This window comes from Ovis canadensis, chromosome 24, assembly GCF_042477335.2.
Source record: "Ovis canadensis isolate MfBH-ARS-UI-01 breed Bighorn chromosome 24, ARS-UI_OviCan_v2, whole genome shotgun sequence".
Classification (NCBI taxonomy): Eukaryota; Metazoa; Chordata; class Mammalia; order Artiodactyla; family Bovidae; genus Ovis; species Ovis canadensis.
Genome location: NC_091268.1, coordinates 16,276,818 through 16,292,206, shown reverse-complemented (window position 1 = coordinate 16,292,206; position 15,389 = coordinate 16,276,818). Strand labels below are relative to the sequence as shown.

Genomic DNA, 15,389 nt, shown 5'->3' with positions numbered 1-15,389 from the left:
GTGTCCCTCCCAATGGGACCCATCCGGGCTGGGGGCTCCGGGCTCTCGCTTCTTCCCCTGCCTGGGCCCCCACCCCCACCCTCTGCCGGAGGAGGCTGAGTTGAACCGGCCCCGGCCCCTGGCCCCCACGGGTAGAGGATCGACCTGGCCGCAGCACACAGCCCTGTGCCCATTTCCTGTGTGAGGGGGATAAACGGGGTCCTGGGGGCACCGGGGGCAGAGACGTGGAAGCAGCTCGGAGGAGGCCACCCTCCTGTCCAGACCAGCCGGAGCTTCCGGCCGCCCTTCCCGAAGTTGGTGCTGGGGGTCCAGCTGCCCCTCAAGACCACCTGCAGATGCTGTGGCTGCTGGTCATGACCCTCCCCTGCCTGGGGCGCTCCGTGCCCATGACCCCAGGTGAGTCCACACCCCACGCAGTGCCCTGAGGATCCCACGAGCCGTTTCTGCACCCAGGGTCCACCCATCTTGGGGGCAGGGGCCTCCCCGCTTCTGAACAGCTTTGCCTGGGAAGATCATTGTCTGGGTCCCTGATGGCCCCTTCCCTTGCTTCCCCAGGCCCCAGCTCAGGACATGAGCTGGTACGCATCGTGGAGGGGTGCGATGTCTCGGCCAGGAGCTACCTGTGGCAGGTGAGCCTGAGGTTCTACAATAGGACAGCTGGCCTGTGGATACACTTTTGTGGGGGGTCCCTCATCCACCCCCAGTGGGTGCTGACTGCTGCCCACTGTGTTAAGCCACGAGTATTCTGTGTCCCTGTCCCTGTGGCTGGCTGCAAGGAGGGTGGGGAGCAGAGGGGGCTGGGGGAGGCGTGTGGGTGTCCAGGGGCCCCTCCCCAGCTCTGGGTCCCCAGCCTCCTCTGAGTGGCTCCCGGTCCCTCTCCCCAGGGGAGCTGGCAGGCTGCTACCATCAGGGTCCAAGTCGGGCAGCTGAGACTACAACCCTGACAAGCCGACCAGTGTCCAAGATTGTCCGACACCCGGACTATGACCAACTCCTGTCTGCCAAGGGGGACGGACATCGCCCTGCTGAGGCTGGAGGCCCCCGTGCGCCTCTCCCCTCACGTCCAGGTGGTCTCCCTCCCGCCTGCCTCGCTGACGGTCCCCGAGAGGAAGATGTGCTGGGTGACGGGCTGGGGCAGAGTCACGGTTCACTGTAGGTTTGGGGAGACTTGAGGCGAAGGATGAGGAACTGGGGAGGCTGGGTCTTCAGGGAAAGCGGCTCACTCTGCAGACCTTTGGACCCCAGGGAGGGGTGTCCTGCATGGTTCTGGACGGGAACCTTCTGGAACAACCTCAGGGGTGGGCCACTAGCTCTGGGTCCTGGTCAGACTCTGCCCCAGCCGTCCTGGGCTCTGACCCCCTCAGCCTGAGCACGCAAGGAAGTCATGGGGAGGAGGTGTGGGTCACTGAGCGTGGGCGACCCGCCAAGGTCTCAGGGTTCCTCCATGCTGCAGGGGGATGGGCACCTAGACGTTTGAGAGTTGTGTGATCAGACCCCAGATTCATGGCTGTGGGGACACTGAGTCCAAGGCCAGGGGTGCTGGGTCTGGACCCCAGGGTCGGGCTGACAGTGGGTCCCCAGGACCCCCGCAGACCGAGGGGAGCCTCTCCCCAGCACGGAGCTCACCCAGCCTCTCCCCGCAGAGCCCCTGCCCCCGCCCTACCACCTGCAGGAGGTGGAGGTGCCCGTCGTGGGGAGCCAGGTTTGTAACCAACACTATCGGAAAGTTGAAAACACCACCAAGCCAATCGAGGACGACATGCTGTGTGCCGGGAGCAAGCGCCAGGACTCCTGCAAGGTGGGACCCCAGACTCACCCTCTAATCTGTCGCCCCAACCCCTGAGCGGGGGACCTGCCAGCCCCACTGCCTGGGGGCGTGGGAAGTCCTTACTGAGTTCTGTTTCCCCACAGGGTGATTCCGGGGGGCCCCTGGTGTGCCTCTGGAAATGCTCCTGGGTCCAGGTGGGAGTTGTCAGCTGGGGCCACAAGTGTGCGCTCCCCGACTTCCCTGGGGTGTACACCGGGTGACCAGCTACAGGTCCTGGATCTGCCAGTACGTCCTGCTGTCCCCAGGGCCCCAGACCTGGAGACCCCCAATCTTCTTCGCTCAGGGGCCCCTGGTGGTCCTGGGGAGCAGGCAGGGGCTCCAGAAGGGGGCGCTGCGTGGAAGGGAGAGGCCGGCAGTCAGCTGTCTGTGACGTGAGCCTCATTAAACTGTGCAGAGCTGCTCCCAGGCTGTGTGTGCTTGACCTGACCAGGGTGGGGGTGGGGGGGTCTCTGGGCGGGCTCCCTGGGCACAGCTGGTGAGGAGCAGGGTGGGCCCGCCTCCCGGGGAGGTGTCCTCGGCTTCTTCCCCTCCTGCCGCCGCCGTCTGTTGCCCGCTTCTCTGAGACCCTGTGGCCTCAGTCCACACGTCCCTCCCCACCCCTCCCCACCCCTCCTCACCCCTCCCCACCTGACACCCACACCAGGAGAATGGGGTCCCCATCAGCATCTCTCACGACTACAGCTGTTTCTTATGGGATGTGTCCTGGGGGGTCCCCTTGGACAGCTGGTCTCTGGGGTTCAGAGGTGTGTCTAGGTGACACTGGAGGAGGAAGGGGCCTGGGGTCTGCGGAGGGAGCCCTGGCAGGGGGCCCAGGGGAAGGGGTGTCCAGCTCCGTGTCTTCGCACTGCTTGGCCTCCAGCTGACTGCCCCGGCCCAGCCCCTCAGGACCCATGTGAAGAGCCAGCTTTTCCTGAGCAGAATGAGGCGTCTGTCCAGAGTGGATCCTGGCCCCTCTCCCTGTGGGACCCAAGGGCTCTGAGGATGAAGTTTGGGGCCCAGTTACAGTGTTTTGGGTCCTAATTAGTTTTAATTGGCTTGAGCTCAGACTGGGCACAGCTGATTCCTAGTCCTTGAAAACAAACTGGGCAGATAGCTGGCCGTGTGCCAGTTGGAGGACCTGCCCATTTTTGTAGCAGCGATGACAGGAGCCTGATCGGTGAAATTGGGTCTGAGGTCGATGGGCCTAAGCGGCGATCACCCTCGGGGTCAGCAGGACAAGGTGATCTGAGTGTCTTGATGACAGGCTGAGGGAATAAAAAGTGATCATTAAACTCTTTGACACTTAAAAAAGTGAACTAACGGTTGGTTGTAAGGTGCTGTAGGATTTACAACCAAATCCTCAAGTGGAATACATTTTGTTGACCGAGGATGGAAGAAGTACTCACTTATTGGGGTCTGGGGAAGTCGTTCCATCTTATACATGACTGAACTCGATCTTATGCTAACAACTCTCAGCCTGTGTGTGGCCATCAGACACACATTGTGCACCTGATTTAATTATTAAAGAAAAGGGTGCATTGGCCAGAATTAAGGAGAGTAAACGCCTCCCTTCCTAGGGCGCTGAATGCTGGTGTTCCGTCCGTGCTAAGACTCCCTCCCAGATGCCCGGCCAGGCACTCGCTGGTCGTTTCCTGTCTCCCGCTGCGAGAGACCCACTCAGTCCTGCCCACTGTTGCAGCTGCACCCCACAGCCACCCCTCCTGCCTCAGGGGGACCCCACGGCCTCCCGTCTGCACGGTGAGAGGCTCCCAGCAGTTGCAGGGGGTGCCCAGCTGGGGCTCTGCCTGGGCCCCGTGTGACATTCTGGGCACCTAGCACCCTGGAGCACCTGGCAGCAAATCCTGAGTTTCCCCTGACTCAGCCCCTTGGCCTCAATCTAGGTCAGCTGGAGGACCTGACCTCCTCCTCTTCTTCCCAGACTCACTGCTTGGGCCCCGCCCTTGACCTTCTGTTCCAGTCTTTCAGGGTCCAGGGCTCCCCTGACCCTGGAGGAGGCAGCAGGGAGATGCTGGTGGTGGTGGAGGGGGCAAGGGAGAGGGCCCCAGGCTTCCACTTGATTGACAGCCACGAGGAGTGCCCGGGGGTGCTCGGGCTGACCAGGATGGCATGCTTCCCCGGGGGGGGGGTCCCAAGCCCTGAGGGCAGAGGGCCGAGCTGGGACCAGTGCCCGCCCTGGGACCAGTGCCCGCCCTGGCTTGGCAGAGAACAGCAGGGAGCTCAGCGGCAGCTCTGCCTTGAAGCCACAGCCCCCAGCTCAGCCCGCCTGCCCCAGAATTCACCACGTGACACTGTGCACGGCTCCAAAGGGAATTTATCCGAGTCAAATGATTGTGACTTGGTGTCACACCCACCCCCGGACGCCCATCCTCCCGCCCTTTCTCCTGTGGGGCAGCCTCTGTTCTCTGAATTAGCCAGTCGCCACGTGAATGTGACCCGGGTATGACATGACTATCTCTTCTCTGGGGAGATGTTAGCTCCCCTGGGGACCACTCAGGTGGGGGACTGGCTCCCGCAGGGTCCGTCTCTGGGTGGGAACCAGTCCCAGCTGCCTGTACGCGAGCAAAGCACCAGGGTCTCAATGGAAGTGACGCTTGGACCCCGGGATGGGAGTGGGGGCAGGTGGGAGCAAGACCCAAGCAGCGGGAAGGGGCAAAGGTCGGCATGCTTTCCTGGGGTGCCCAGAGCAGGTCCCACGGCCCCCTGGAGGAGCTGCGGGCCCTGGCAGACACGGCCCTCAGCCTGCACCTCCTCTCTCCCTCTTGGCAGGGGTGGGAGGCGGCCGGCCCCAGGGACAGGGACAGGGCCCCTTCCCCGTCTTGCCCACTGTACTCTTGGCTGAAGGGCCACAAGGGCAGGTCCGGGCAGGGCAGCAAAGGCCAAGGCACCCAGAGATGAGGGAGGCTCTTGCGTCACAGGCGCCTGCTCAAGTTGGCAGGGATGTGGCTCCTGGGCCAGGCGCTCCCAGAACGTACCCTCCTCCTCCGGTTCGCTTGGCGCCCAGACCAGGCAGACTCTTGCGGTCACGCGTTTCTACACGGCATGCCTGGGATTCTCCTGTATTCCCCCTCGGCCTGCCGCAGGGCCCACGCAACAGCGGGCAGGGGGTCGGGGAGCACGTTTCTAATCTACAACCCAGCCTGGCAGGGAGGGAGGCTCGCCCGGGATCAGTCCTGGCCGCCACCGGCTGCCGGACCCCGCACCCCGAAGCCCAAGTCGGATGGGGTCAGGGCAGAAGGAGAACCTGGAGCTGCTGCCGGCCCTCGGCAGGTGTCCCTCCAGGTGAGGGGTCTCAGGAGGGCAAGGGGTGCAGGCCTCTTGGAACTGTGGTGCTGTGGCCCCACGGCGGGTCTCTGGGCCAGGCTCTCCATCACCCCTGGTCTTTCCCACAGGGGGTCGTGAGCGGCGGCGCCCAGGCCCTGGGCAGCATTCTGGGCGGTGGCCCCAGGGAGAGGTCAGGGCCGCGCCTGCCCTCCCAGGTGCTGGCGCTCAGTCGCCCTGCTTCTGCCCGCAGGTGTGGCTCTGTCTGGCTCTCCTGGGGCTTTCCTTCCTGGGAGACAGAGGTGAGAGCCCAGGCAAGCATCCTGCTGCCCTAGAGCCCAGGCCTCGGCCCTCTGGGCAGGCTGCGGCTCCTTGGGGCTGGGTGTTCCCCAGCAGGGAGGCAGGGCTCCGGCCACATGTGTGCTGCTCGCTCCGAGGTCTGTCCTGGGCCCTCACATCATCTAGCTTTTCTTCCCGGCTCCATCCCCGGGAGATATGTGTGGGGTCACTTCCAAGCCCACCAGTTTTTTTTTTTTCAATTTTATCTTTTTTTAACACCAAGAAGCATTTTGTATTGGGATGTAGCCACTTAACACTGTTGTGATAATTTCAGGTGGACAGTGAAGGGACTCACGTATCCATCCTTCCCCAAAGCCCGCTTCCGATCAGGCTGGCACACAACGTGAGCGGAGCTCTCTGTGCTGCACAGTAGGTCTTTGTGGGTTATCCATTCTAAAGGTAGCGGTGTGCACGTGACCCTCCCAAAGTCCTTAGCTAGCCCTTCTCCCCCACGCCCACTAGTTCTTGAAGGCCGTCACCTGTGCCTGCTGGGTCTGTGTGAGAACACTCAGGTCCTGTGGCTTTGATAACTTTCGAAGTCCTTCCCTGAGGCTGCTCAGCCGGCTCAGGAGCAGACAGAGACGCAGAACACGGTGGAGCCGTCCTCACCCCCAGGCCTTCTCACCGAAACCTCAGAACGACACCCAGGAGACCCTCCTCTTGTCCCAGCAGGGGGACTGAGGCCTCCCCAGTCTCCAGCCTGGGAGCCACTCACCACTCACAGGGCCCACTTATGTCTAAATTGATTAAAATCAGGTGAAAAGTTTAGTCACACAAACCGAGGTACTGAGCCCTTTACCGTGGAAAGTTTCGGGGGGCGGCTGCTTGTGGTTCAGAAAGTTGGTCACAGGCAGCAGTCTAGAGCTACTCAGGAGGGGAGCCACCTCGGGCCCTGCCCCAGGCCCTGTTATTGCAGAGGGGCCACCTGGGGGCTGCTGGGCTGACCATGAGCATTCTCACCCACCTCTCGACCAGCAAGCAGCTTTGTCCCGGAGGCCCGCGTCGTCGGGAGCACCGAGGCATCCCCCCACAGCGGCCCTGGCAGGTCAGCCTGAGAGCGCAGGACCACCACGTCTGCGGGGGCAGCCCCATCAGCCTCCGGTGGCTGCTGCCCGCCTCCCACTGCGTCTGAAGGTGAGTCCCGCTTCCCTCTCACTGGGGCTGCGTGATGCCTCCACCCATGTTACCCCGGGTTCCGTCCCTGGTCAGGGGACTAGATCCCACACGCTGCAACTAGGGCCCAGTGCAGCCACGTAAACAAAAATGAGAGTATGTATAAAAAAAGAATTCCTGCCTGTGTGCTTTTGCACACTTCTCAGGGGACCCCGTCCTGACCCGTCTCAGGTCAGTGTCTTACCTGCCAGAGGGCTCTGCTCAGCTGTCCTCAAACACTAGGAGGGAGCCATCCGCCACCACCCACCCCGCAGCTGCACCTGGAGCCCCTGAGCTCCGGCCGGCCGCCTGCCTGCCTCCTGGCACAGAACCTGTCTGCCGCCCGCCGCCAGCCTCGGCCTCTGCTGTCTGGGTACCGCTTGCCTCGCTGTCCGCCTGGCCTGGGAATAGTGGGGTCCAGTCCTTTCTACCCCCAGCAGCAAGGCCCTGCCTCATGCGGGGCTCTGCACAAAGATGGATCATCTAACTCCACGGCTGGAGTGGACCCTGGAGTCTTTGTCCCCACCCAGATGTGGCCAGTCCCATGGGCCAGGGCTGAGCAGAGAGGGTCTGAACGAAGCCCCCAAGCGCATGGCCCTCACCCCCAGAAGCCAGTTCCGATGGTGCCAATGCCCCCAGACTCTTCCTCCTCATGCCCCATCACCTGCCTCCGCTTTCCGCACAGCTCTGTGAGCCTGGGAGCATCTGTCCTCCACACCAGCGCCCCAGGCTGTCTCCGTGGCCGTTCTCTGCATCATCCGACACCCCTCCTTCAACGAGAATGCGTCTGCTGAAGCTGGCTTGGCTGTGCCCGTCTCCCAAACCATCAGGCCCATCACTCTGGCCTCGGCGGGCTCCTCCTTCCCATCGGGCACCCTCTGCTGGCTGACTGGCTTGGGGGACATCAGGCAGGATGGTGGGTGAGGGGGCAGGGGCGGAGGGGGCGGCCCCGAGGTGGAGTAGGCCGCGTGCATGGGTGACTCATGGCCTCTCTGCGCATCTCTGTCCCCGAGTGCCTGGTGCTGCACACCGCTCACCTCGATGCCCGCTTGGGTCAGGCATCTGCCTCACCGTGTGGGGCGGGGCTCACCCCCGAGGGCAGGCACGGCCGCACTTCCCATCCGCGGGCGGGCCCCTCCTCCCTCCCTGATGCCCCTCCCCTTCAGTGGCCCTGCTGGAGCCCCACAGGCTTCAGGAGGTGGATGTGCACATCGCCAGCCTGCAGAGCTGCCGCAGGCTCTCCTGCCTGGAGCCCATCACCAAGGAGATGCTGGGTGCTGGCCACTTCAGGGCTGGAAGGGCTTCTGCAAGCTCAGACCCTCATTGGCACTCCTGCCCTGGTCCTCCACGGGGCCTGGGAGCCACCGGACCCCTCCAGGCCTGTTTCCTGCTCAGCACAGTGAGGTGAGGAAGCAGAGCCCCATTCACAGGGAGTCTGTGACATGCCTGCTCCATGCTTAGCCAGGCTCCCCAGGTCCCCTTTTATCCTAAATGACCCTGAGAGGCAGGCTGGGTCCTGGACTCGGAGCAGGGAGAGATATCACCATCTTGCTCTACTAGGTGGAGGGCTTTGTCTTGCCCCCGAGGTGGAATAGTGTCTGGAGCAGCTGGAGCTCGACGGATGCTTGTTACAAGAATGAGTCTGGAGTCAACCTGACAATAAAAAGCCAGAGAACTCGGGCTCTGGTTGCTGCAGGGAGGTGAGAGGATGCTACAAAGATGCAGAGGGTCGGAATCCAGGCTCAGAGAGGCCATGTGACTTATAAGGGAGGCAGCGTGCATCAGGGGAAGCATCCAGGCTTGGAATAATAATAAAGTGACTGAATCTCAGTGATGCTGTAACCTAGCTGTGTGACCTTTAGGGAGTTGCTTAACCTCTCTGAGCCTCAGAGGCCTCAAAAAAAAAAAAAAGAGGCAGATAGAGCTGATATGCAGGGCTGCCAACAGGACAGATCAAGGATGAAGCTCCTGCCTGGACACCTGGAGCCCCAAAGAGCTTGCCTTGTGTGCCCTGCTCCCCTGCCCCGGCATCCAGCCCCTCTCTGTCCCTGTGCTCCCTGAAGTCAGCCTCAGCCCGAGAGCCCCGGGACCTGTCTGCTCTTCTTGCTTCTACCAGGGTGACTCTGGAGGTTCCCTGGTCTGCCCGCTTCAGGACCAGCACTGGGTGCAGGCGGCAGTGGTGAGCTTCAGTGGAGTCTGTGCTGAGCCCAGCCACCCGGGCGTGTGTGCCAGGGTCTCCGCCTGCCAGCCCTGGATCCGTGCCACGGCCTCCTGCCGAGACACCTGCGCGGGGGCTGACCCCTCGCTGGGGCATGGCCTGCCCTTCTCCTGTCATCTCCTCCGAGCTGCCCCTTTCCGTGCAGCCTTTCCCTGCTCTGCCTCACTGTCCCGCCTGTCCCTGCCTGTCCCCGCCTGTCCCGCACTCCACCCTGACCCCCACGTGACCAGGATGGAAGACGGCCAGGGCATGCAGGCGGCTTGACTTGTTTAAGGCAAAGAACTGGGTCAGGAGGGAAGCACAAGGCTGCTGGGCCCTGGGGGGCCTGGGGGACTGGGGGCGGCCAGCACCCTCTTGCTAACACCAAATGCTTGGTGGCCTGCTCCTCTGGCCTGTTCATTTGGCCTGTCACGCCAGAGGGGGCTGCAGGACTACATGCCCTAAGCGGACATCCCCGGGGGTGCTTTGTGCCCCTGGTTTGGGGGTATCTGTGGCGGGAGGCGGGGCAGGCTGTGGATGGTGTTTGCTCTCAGAGCAGTGGCCTGGGGCTCATCCTGGTCTTGGAAGGCTACATACCTGGCAGCGTCTACGTAAAAGGCAGGTAATGACTTTTTCATTCTTTTCGAGTCTCTCCGTGAGTCTGGCTCTTCTCTGCACAGGGACACCCACAGAGTGAGCCCACAACCTCCAGCACAGGCACGGCTGGGTGGTAGGGAAGCGGGCCTGACCCTCACCGTGGCCCCCGCCTTGTTCCCCCATCCAGGGATTTTCTCACCGAAACCAAATGGCTTGGCCCATCCAGGTTGCAGGGTGTGAGCGGTGATGTGACTCCAGGTCCAAGTCTCACTGTCCAGCCACGAGAAAGGAGCAGAGAGCCCAGCACACCTGCGTCCACACCCCAGGCCCTCCCTCCTGGCTGTCGGCAAAGGAAGGGGTGGCCCTGAGTGGCTCCTGGCGCAGACTGGGTCCAGGGAGCCCAGGTGGGAAGGCGCTCCCAGCCCCTCCCTCTGCCTGTCCTCCGACCACGCCCCGGCTAGGAAGAGGGTCCGAGGAGACTTTCCTCTGTCCGGAGAGGGGGTGTAGCAGGCAGGGCCCCAGCTTCTGGGTGCAGACCTGGCCGGAAGGGGCCTGGAGGGCATCTTGTGGCCCTGGAGTTGCCTGGTGGAACCCTGCTTCCTGTCCGCATCTCAGAAGCCGCCTGTGTAGAGGGCAGGCTCTGCTGCTGCGGCCTGTCCCGGCCTGGGAAGCCCTGTCTCCTCACTGGAGGGGTCCAGGGTCATTGTCAAAAGCCTGCCAGGACCCCATCCCCTAGCAAACCTAAAACCTGTAGAGGAGAGCCTGGATTCCTGCAGCTGCACAGCTGGCCTGCCCTTGGCGTCCCATCCCTGGAAAAAGGCCCTGAGAGCCCACGTCTCTGCTGTCTGCTGTGTGGCCTGGGGAGCTCTCTCCTCCTGCAGGGAGGCAGGGAGGACCTGTTATCTCCCTTTGTCCCCATGTGGACACTGTCACGTGGCAGCAAGTGGCCAACTAAGCAGGGCTAGGTCAGACCCCAAGCATCTTGGCGGCAAAGACTTTTCTCCCCAACTGGGCAGGGATTGGAGCCAGTGCCACCCCCTCCAGGAAGCCCTCCCTGGTTCCTGCCAGGCACACTGTCTCCCCTCCTCTATCCTCCAGGACCCTAGTCTTTGGGGTTCCTCAGGAGGGTGTCATTTTGAGGCCCAGACTGAGCCCCATGGAGACAGCTCAGGCCCTGTGACTGGCGTCTCTGGGTCCCGTGGGCCCCACCACAGATCAGATTGGCACAGCCCCAGCTACCCGGCCTGGGGCAGCTTCTTCCTAACTGTCCTCTGTCCGGCCAGGGCCTGATGACTTAGCTGATTAGGCCCCTGGGAGGGGCTGGGACTTTCCTGCCCACTTTCCTGCCCCAGCCCCCTGCCCAGCTCCTAACTGCAGGCTGTGGGTCCTCCGAGATCCTTGAGGTCAGCGGCCCCTTCTTAGGTGTGGGGGAGCCGAGACATGTACATGCTACATTTATAATTAAAAATGATTTGAGACTAAGATGGAGAATGAGCAGCCTCGTCCCCTCCTCCAGTGTATGGCTTCAAGTCAGAGTCAGAAGTTGAGAGTCTGGCTGCAGACCAGGGCCTGACCTCCGGGGCTCTGCAAGGTGGACCCCAGTGCCCCTCCGCCCCCCAGGCTTGGCGGAGCTGCAGGGCTCGAGGTTGGCAGGGCAGGAAAGGACTGGGAAACGCAAAGGCAGTCTTGCCTCCGTGGTTCTGGAACCTCACTTGATGTGGAAATCAGTCCTAGGGGATTAATGTCAAAGTGTGTCCGCATGTGTGAGTATATACACAGGCGTGTGCATGCGTATCAGTTCAAATCTTCCATCTGTGAACACAAACACCTTCAACTCTACAAAGCCAGCAAGAAGAATTTTCAGCAACTGCGAAAGTGCTAATGCAGTCATTTCGTCGAAAAACCTCAAAATGATGGGAAGAACCTAAGGACTACAAGCCTCCCTGCCGGGGAAACGCAGAAGTGCCTTAAGGCAAACCCCACACCCCAGCAATGAGATAAATGCAATCTACAAAATGAAGCCGCCAAAGGATGCTACTCTTTACAATAATTTAAAATATTGAGTATTGATTATGCCTTTACTCCCTCGACACAGTATGCGTGTGTGTGTGCTAGGTGGCTCCAGTTGTGTCCGACCCTCTGTGACCCCACAGACTGCAGCCCACCAGGCTCCTCTGTCCATGGGATTCTCCAGGCAGGAATACTGGAGTGGGGTGCCATGCCCTCCTCCAGGGGATCTTTACGTTCTGCATCGGCGGGCAGATTCTTTACCGCTAGCACCACCTAAGCGCAGAGCTGCCCTAAGTCAAACCCCCTCACATTGTGGGCAAGCCTCACAGTGTAGCATATGATACATCTTTTTTATATCTTGTGTATCACACATTATGTATCTTGCACCATGTTCACATTATTGCACGTCAATGACATGTTAGATTAGGTCTCAGGTTTGTTTCCAGGGTATGTCTCACATTGTGTCAAGGTGTTGGATTCAAAGAAAACCAGAGCAACAAGGGACCAGAAACCCCAGTACAGACTGGGCTCCACTCAGAAGGAAGCAAGTGGGGATTGAGGGTCAAGGAGCAAGGGGTTGATGGATGATGGAGCATTTCTAAGCAGAGACAGCATGTCTGGGGGAGTTCTGGCTAAACCAACCTAAAGAGGCTCCTGACACAGCCCAGGGAGATGAAACCTTGGGTGGGGAGTGAGGGTTCTGATCAGATATCAAGGGTGATTAGGTACTAAGGGCAGGGTTCTTGCTGAATCAGCAAGGGTAAAGTAGGGTGTAACCAGGAAGGGCGCCGCTGGGCCAGGAGAAGGTTCAGGGGCCACACTGATGAGGGGAGCGCTGTCATAGCCACAGGTGGGAGGAGACAGGGGACCAGCCTTTCTAGAGATGGTTTAGTGTTGCCATGAGGTTCCAGGGAACCTGCTCCAGACACAACAGCAAATGAGGAGACAGCGCTGGGACGCTGACAGCAAGAGCTGCTGCTGCTGCTAAGGCGCTTCAGGCGTGTCCGGCTCTGTGCGACCCCATGGACTGCAGCCCACCAGGCTCCTCCATCCCTGGGATTCTCCAGGCAAGAGCACTGGAGTGGGGCGCCATCGCCTTCTCCAGACAGCAAGAGCAGCCTGGGCATAAGCAGGAGCACAGTCCCAGTGAACACAGTTGGGAGGCAGGGGCCCAGGCGTGTCTCTGAGATGAGCTGGGACAGTTGCGGGGGCAGTCCCCTGGGGGCTACCCCACAAGAGCAGCGGACGCTCTGCCCCACAGGAGACGTGTGCTCTACGGCATGAGCCAGGGTGCAGAGAAGAGGCCCTGGGCTCGAGGGGCAGGGCGGGACCACCCCCACAGCCAGGTGGGTGCCCAGGGGTGGGGGACCCACAGAGATGGTGGCTGCACCTAGCCGGGCCCTGGGGCCCTCCCCTCCCTCGGTGACACCCGCAGCCAGAGACAGGCAGGACCACATCTGCTCTCCATGCTCTTTAATAAGTGTCATCGGGGGTGGGCTTGGGGCAGGGGGCCGGGGAAAGTGGGGGAAGGTCCCTCCTCGGCCAGAAGCAGTGGGGAGGGGGCAGAGGGGGCTGGCTCCTCCGCTGACCCAGGGGGCAGCCTGGGGACCAGGCTCAGGGCTCCTGGGGGACGTACTGGTGGATCCAGTCCAGGTAGGAGGTGACGCGGGTATAGATGCCGGGATAGTCGGGGTTTGTGCAGCCGTCGCCCCAGCTGACCACACCCGCCTGCAGCCAGGTGCCGTTCACCTTGCAGACCAGGGGCCCTCCAGAGTCGCCCTGCGGAGTGGGGTGGGGGAGTTAGTGTGGCTGCAAAGCCAGGCGGTGGGGGCTGCGGGTTCGCTGACCCACCTGGCAGGAGTCCCTCCCGCCGTCCCCAGCACACAAGTTATCCTCCTGCACGATGGGTACGCTGTAGTCCGTGGACAGGCCAGAGTGGTACTTCCAGTCACAGACACTGTTCTCCACGATGGGCACCTTCACCTGCCTCAGGGGGTATGGGGGCGGCAGGGGCCCTGGGGGAGGGGGCGGAGGGAGGCAATATCAGGGGGAAGCACGCGGTGGGGACCCTGGACCCCAGAGGAAACACCAGAGCCTGGAGCCTGGCCCCACCTCATCCTGGGGTCCCCGACACTCACTTCCATTGTCCACGTTGCCCCAGCCCGTCACCCAGCACTGTGACCCTGGGGGGAAGGTCTCCGATGCAGGGGGCAGGGTGACCGGCCGGACATGGCAGGAGATGCTCACGGGCTCCTCCAGCTGCAGCAGGGCGATGTCCGCCCCATTCTCAACCATGTAGTAGTGGGGGTGGGGGATGACCCTGCTGATGGGCAGCAGCCGGTCCTGGTAGTACAGGTGCTGCTCCCGCAGCTGCACCCTTAAGTCTGAGGGCTCCTGGAGTTCCCTGAGGACAGAGACGGGCCCCCTACTCAGAGCTGAGCCACCCTCGGGACACCCAGGAGCCTGGGTGGAGCCCCGGGCGCACCCCACCTGCAGGCCCCCTGGAGACTCACGGTCCGATGCAGTGGGCTGCGGTCAGCACCCACTGGGGGTGGATCAGGGAGCCCCCGCACTGGTGCTTCCAGTACTGGTCTCTGACTCTCAGGCTCACCTGCCAGGGCCACCTGCTCCCAGGGGCCTCCTTCCCCCCGATGATGCCCGCGCGCTGCAGGGCCTGGCCTGGGGCTGGAGCAGGAAGCCTTCAACCCTGGGCTCCTCTGAACCCACCACCCGCCCCTGGGCTTGTGGGGGTGGGGGAGGGCAAAGACCCCGCGGGCCCAGGGTCAGGACTCACCAGGGGCTGCGGAGACCAGGCTCAGCAGGAGGGCCAGCGCCAGCAGATGGAGCATCTGGAAGCAGCAGGGAGGGGTCTGGGGGTGTGAGTCTGGGGGTTTGCAGTCTGGGGTTTGAGGTTGGGGTCTAGGGGTGTGGAGTTTGGGGGTGCGGGGTCTGGGGGTCTGAGGTCTGGGGTCTGGGGGTGTGGGGTCTGTGGTGTGGGGTCTGGGGATGCAGGGACTGGGGTCTGGATTCTGGGGTCTGGGATCTGGGGTCGGGGGTCTGGGGGTGTGGGGTGTAGGGTGTGGGGTCTGGGGTCTGAGGTCTGGGGTCCGGTGGCATTCGGCCCTTGATCAGGGGGTCTGTCCAGGCGGGGGTCTGGGGCCTCAGTGCTCGGCCACCCGGCTGCACAGTGACACCCAGTGTCAGGGTCCTGCTGGGGGGCTCACCTTGGCAGGTCCAGGCTGCTCTTGCCCAGCCTGCTCTCTCTGCCCCTTTATCCTCACAGACAACAACAGGGTCAGAGGAGGGGGCAGGTCCTCCAATCCAGGGGAGTGGGGGAGGAAGTGGATGACTCAGACCAGAGTGAGTCCATCTGGTCAGGAAGGGGCCCTGCCACCCCCGTCCACACCAACAGACCCGATTCCTCCATGTGGTCCCATATCCATCTCTGGCTGTTATCTGAGAGGTTAACTCTACCATCAGGGGAGCCTTGTTATCTGGGGATCTGAGTGCCATCGCAGAGGGACAGGTCACGGGATGTGATGGGGAGGGGACAGGAGAGGCCAGAGCCACCTTCCCTGGACACTCCCCCACCAGGCCCAGCATCCCTGTCCCCCGCCTGCAGGCCGGGTGAGCCCCATCCCTGTCCACCCACTCCACCTCCTCACTCTCCCCTGGGCCCTCCCCATCTGCCCTCCTCACCTCACGGCCTCCTGACCCCTGCCTCCCCCTCCCTACCATCCATGTGGTACCTCCTGTCCTGCCCCCACCCTGCTGGGACACCAGCCTGGCTCTGGGACCCTCCTGTCCCTGGCTAGCTCTCTTGAACACCCTAGGGGTGTACTCAGCTGGATTTCTGGGGGTTGGCACTCCTGGAGGCAGGCAGGAAGACAGGCTGCCCAGGCCCCATCTCAGGCGTCCCTCCAGCCGACCCTGGTCACTTATTCTATCAACAATTCATCCCCTGGCCTCCAGGTGCTGCATCCAGGCCCATGCAGCAGGTTGATGGAG

The 15,389-nt window shown here is 62.3% G+C and overlaps 2 protein-coding genes across 2 annotated transcripts; one reads left to right on the top strand and one right to left on the bottom strand.

Moving 5' to 3' along the window:
• The first annotated feature begins 261 nt into the window (after positions 1-261).
• On the top strand, positions 262-8,488 carry LOC138428644 (serine protease 44-like). Its single transcript, XM_069569360.1, has 9 exons — positions 262-396; positions 556-629; positions 885-1,067; positions 1,644-1,798; positions 1,912-2,053; positions 5,700-5,794; positions 6,401-6,559; positions 7,263-7,981; positions 8,138-8,488. The coding sequence occupies exons 3-7, from the start codon at positions 984-986 to the stop codon at positions 6,555-6,557; spliced, it is 633 nt and encodes a 210-aa protein (XP_069425461.1). The 5' UTR covers positions 262-396; positions 556-629; positions 885-983; the 3' UTR covers positions 6,558-6,559; positions 7,263-7,981; positions 8,138-8,488.
• Positions 8,489-12,839: 4,351 nt separating this feature from the next.
• LOC138429650 (tryptase-2-like) lies at positions 12,840-14,672 on the bottom strand. Its single transcript, XM_069571399.1, has 6 exons — positions 14,606-14,672; positions 14,176-14,230; positions 13,895-14,066; positions 13,520-13,785; positions 13,233-13,396; positions 12,840-13,160 (listed from the first exon to the last, which is right to left on the bottom strand). Exons 2-6 carry the CDS (start codon positions 14,228-14,230, stop codon positions 12,996-12,998), a joined length of 822 nt encoding a protein of 273 aa, XP_069427500.1. The 5' UTR covers positions 14,606-14,672; the 3' UTR covers positions 12,840-12,995.
• Positions 14,673-15,389: the final 717 nt, after the last annotated feature.